At 47.1% G+C, this 3,876-nt stretch overlaps 1 protein-coding gene and 1 long non-coding RNA gene across 2 annotated transcripts; both read left to right on the top strand.

Annotated features, from left to right (window-relative positions):
- The first annotated feature begins 251 nt into the window (after positions 1-251).
- LOC135812554 (uncharacterized) lies at positions 252-1,193 on the top strand. Its single transcript, XR_010552848.1, has 3 exons — positions 252-513; positions 669-725; positions 1,038-1,193. It is a non-coding gene; the product is annotated as an uncharacterized LOC135812554 (long non-coding RNA).
- A 119-nt stretch (positions 1,194-1,312) lies between these two features.
- LOC135812913 (uncharacterized) lies at positions 1,313-2,719 on the top strand. Its single transcript, XM_065326131.1, has one exon. The coding sequence runs from the start codon at positions 1,313-1,315 to the stop codon at positions 2,717-2,719; it is 1,407 nt and encodes a 468-aa protein (XP_065182203.1).
- The last annotated feature ends 1,157 nt before the right edge of the window (positions 2,720-3,876 follow it).

The following is a 3,876-nucleotide window of genomic DNA, read 5'->3' on the forward strand; positions in this document are numbered from 1 at the left end:
CGGAGGCCGAAATAGGAAGCTAGTAACATTCTTACCGGCATTTCCCGTTTTGCACAATCACAAGCGAGGTTACCTGCACAAGCGAGGTTACCTGCACAAGCGAGGTTACCAGGACTTTCAAATTCCACGCGGCTACCTTAATAATCAAGCAGCTGTTGTGATCGGATTTATGCAGAGATTGCCTGTCCACAGATAATATAATACAACATTAATCAGCCGACTCTGTGACCTATTGTTGCTTCATAAACAACTTCAATTAAAAAAAATAGCGCAGAATATTGAGTTGAAAGCTGTCCCGCGTCGATTGTCTTCTTCCCGTCTTCAAATCTAGTTTACTCCACGATCCCGAGCTTTGGCGGTCTTGTGTGGCATGAGGAGCAAGTCAGTCAGAGAGGATCGGACGGGTCGGAACTATGCTCAAACGTCGTAGACCTTCCTGTTCTGTTCGCCATGAATCTAAGTCGATCGAGGTGTGGGCTGTGTGCCTTGCGTGTTTCGTCACCTCTTGTGGAGGTGAGTTTAACCGTATGTCTGACTCCCTTATGTGAATAAGAAAGAATCAGACTGCAGGTCTGCTTTTTCAAACACGAAAAGATTTATGCAAGTCACAGGCTCAGGCTGTGGGCGGTAGAAATTAAAATCACTCATTTCGTTGTGCTTTTCTGTAGTCTCGGCAGATGGGACCGGTGTTCTGGCGAAGACTTCATCTTCATGCAGCATAGAAGGTAATATTCTTGTATAACGTCTTTGAAAACAAATGAAAACATACTTGCAAGATGCAAAGGGGAATTTGAACGCAAAACCTTATAATTATAATACATTCGGCACGCAAACGATGATTATGCCATTGTTTATAAGTCCAACATACTGTAATCTATAAGTCCAACATAATAATTAATGTGAGAATGAATGTCTGCATCTTGCTGTATATGTAATAAGTTTTTCCACTTCTTCGGAAAAGGCGCTGAGCTCAGGGTAGAAGTAGAGTTTGTACACCAAGTATACCCTTTGCGTGTTCGTGATCTATTCTCTTTCAGAGCTACAGCGGTGGAGGACAATGGCCATCTCGGTCACCTGTATCGCAGTTGTCAGTATATTGGGGAATCTCGCTGTGCTGCATAAGCTGCACCTCGCCCAAGTCGAACGTAGGAAGTTTGACCGGTTGCTTGGAGAAATTATACAGCAACCAAAGACATCACCAACTCATTTGGAGGGAATCCGGGAAGACGAGGAAGACTCAGATTTTCAAACCGTGTATTGTTCGCTCGACAACCCATCAGACAAAAGCACCAAAAGCCGCTCGCGACAGCAAATGGAAGTGGATAACTCCACAATTGGAGATGAAGATAATGATGATGAGGATACGAGAACTTTATATGAGTCGGTTGATTTGTCCTCCTCACGGCGCGGTTCAAGAATCAGCGGGGCACGTTTAAGATATGGCCGTTCTGCCAAGGTGCTTCAGAGGGCAATTAGCTCACTCAGTAATCAGGACGGAGCACGCAGACCAACGAGCAGCAGCATATACGAAGTTCTGACGGGGCCAACAAGGCGCGATAGACAGCACGGATACATTGAAATGAGTGATATGCTGGTGAGCAACACAAGCAGCAACATCACTCCATACACGACTGCCGAGACCAGCCAGGCTGATGTGTGCTATGCCCCACTTACAGAAAGCGCGATGAGACCAGAGAACGGAGCCAGTAGTAGCCAGCCAGTATCTTCTAAGCGTACAGACAAAATTGGACTACCGGATGGGCTCATGGACAAAGCATGCAGTGTGATCACTCCTTACACAACTGCTGATACCACCCAGGCTAGTTCGCACTATGCCCCACTGACGCCAAGCGTGAAGGAAGTAGGGGACTCCACTGACGGTAATCTCGCGGCATCTGATGATCGCTCGGAGCCAGTTGGACAATTCTCCGAACGCGACGTGCCTGTGGACGAAGGAAGTAGTGACTTCTCCCCATACACAAATGCTGATAACAACCAAGATGCTGCGACCTACGCGCTACTAGCAACAAGCGGAATTTACGCAGACGAATCCACCGGCAGCAACTTCGAAGCAACATCTGTGCGTTCGGAGCAAGTGGGACCATTCCGCGACCGAGATGTACTCATAGACAACACGCCCAGCGACCTCACTCCATACACAACTGCTGACACTACTGCAGCTGATGCATACTACACCCTGTTGACAAAAAGCGGGATGATACCAGGCGAATTTACCGGCCGTAAACTCGACGCATCTTCTCTGCGTTCAGAACAAGTTGGATCATTGTCCGACCACGGCATGCCTGTGGGGAACACATGCAGTGATATCAATCCCTACACAACTGCTGACACTACAGAAGCGGATGCGTACGATTCGCCTCCAACTACAAACGCGATCAAAACAAAGGAAACTACCGGTAGTAACCTCGCAGCATCTTCCCTGCGCTCGGAGCAAGTTGGATCATTCCCCGACCGAGATGTGTCTGTGGACAAATCAAGCAGTGACGTCTCTCCGTACACAACTGCTGATACCACGCAAGCTGAAGCGTACTATGTCCCGCTAACACCAACCGTTATGAAGCTTGAGGAATCCACAGGCAGTAATCTCGAAGCACCTGTGCGTTCGGAGGTAGTGGGACCACTTCCAGATCGTATGGCTGCAGGCCCTGATACTCAACAGAACACTGTACGCATCAGATCTGAATCGCCAGGAACATAATTACCAATGCAGAGGTTGACACCGCTCAGCGTACTGTAACAGGAAGAAACCCTTTGAAAGGTACTGCGCGCAAAAATGAAACGGAGAGGCGAAAATCCGATGAGTACTATCAGCCACTGGAGTGGCTGTTCCCCGCTTCAGATGAAGATGACAGTCAACGCAGACGTAGCATTCCTTCACCAGAATCCACAGCCTCCGTGTCTGATACACACTCACACTCTTCCGGTATTTACCTGCAATTGTCATAGGCTAGCAACCACGTTTGTAAAATGCTCTTGCAGCACGAAACGTACTAGTACTGCAAAGTGCATAATTTTCCATACCGATATCCATGAAGACCCACCCATGCACACACACACACACACACACACACACACACACACACACACACACACACACACACACACACACACACACACACACACACACACACACACACACACACACACACACACACACACACACACACACACACACACACACTCACACACACACACACACATACACACACACACACACACACACACACACACACACATATATATACACACACACACACACACACACACACATACACACACACACACACACACCTACGGACGCGCACACACATGAAAAAAACCAGACCCGCACAGTGTACGTACATGCAATTGTACCATCACACCCCATTGTGTGTTATGATTTGAAATTCGGTGAACGGTGCCTTAACGGTCAGCGTTAGTTTATCATTCCTTGTCAGCCATGATACACTTTGGGCCCATCGTTTTAGGTTTATACCTGTACCTGACTCGTACGCTATGGCTCTTCTCAGTACCTATCACCTTGCTTTCTCTTATGTTGAGGCTGCCTGTTTTGGAGCCATCAGTTGCCTGATGATCGTAAATACATGAAACTAGGAGTTACAACCCAGCCCTCCCCTCTCTCTCTCTCTCTTCAGTTTAGGCTTGTACAATAGTTTTGGACAGGATTGTAGACAACATGGGCGTATGTGCTTCGAAGAATATTATCCATTTATGCAACATATTTCCACCCTTGATAACGAAAATATCACTGTTTATGTCTTGGATTACTTAACGCTGTAGCCTGTGTTGAATTTCAGAAAAAATGCATTTTACATCCTTTTCTAACGCATATTTTTCAGAACCAATGCCATACTC

Source organism: Sycon ciliatum, chromosome 3 (assembly GCF_964019385.1).
Source record: "Sycon ciliatum chromosome 3, ocSycCili1.1, whole genome shotgun sequence".
NCBI classification, from domain to species: Eukaryota; Metazoa; Porifera; class Calcarea; order Leucosolenida; family Sycettidae; genus Sycon; species Sycon ciliatum.

Bases quoted from the DNA above. Each gene is read 5' to 3' on its own strand.
- LOC135812913 (XM_065326131.1), top strand. From the start codon at position 1,313: ATGGAAGTGGATAACTCCACAATTGGAGATGAAGATAATGATGATGAG.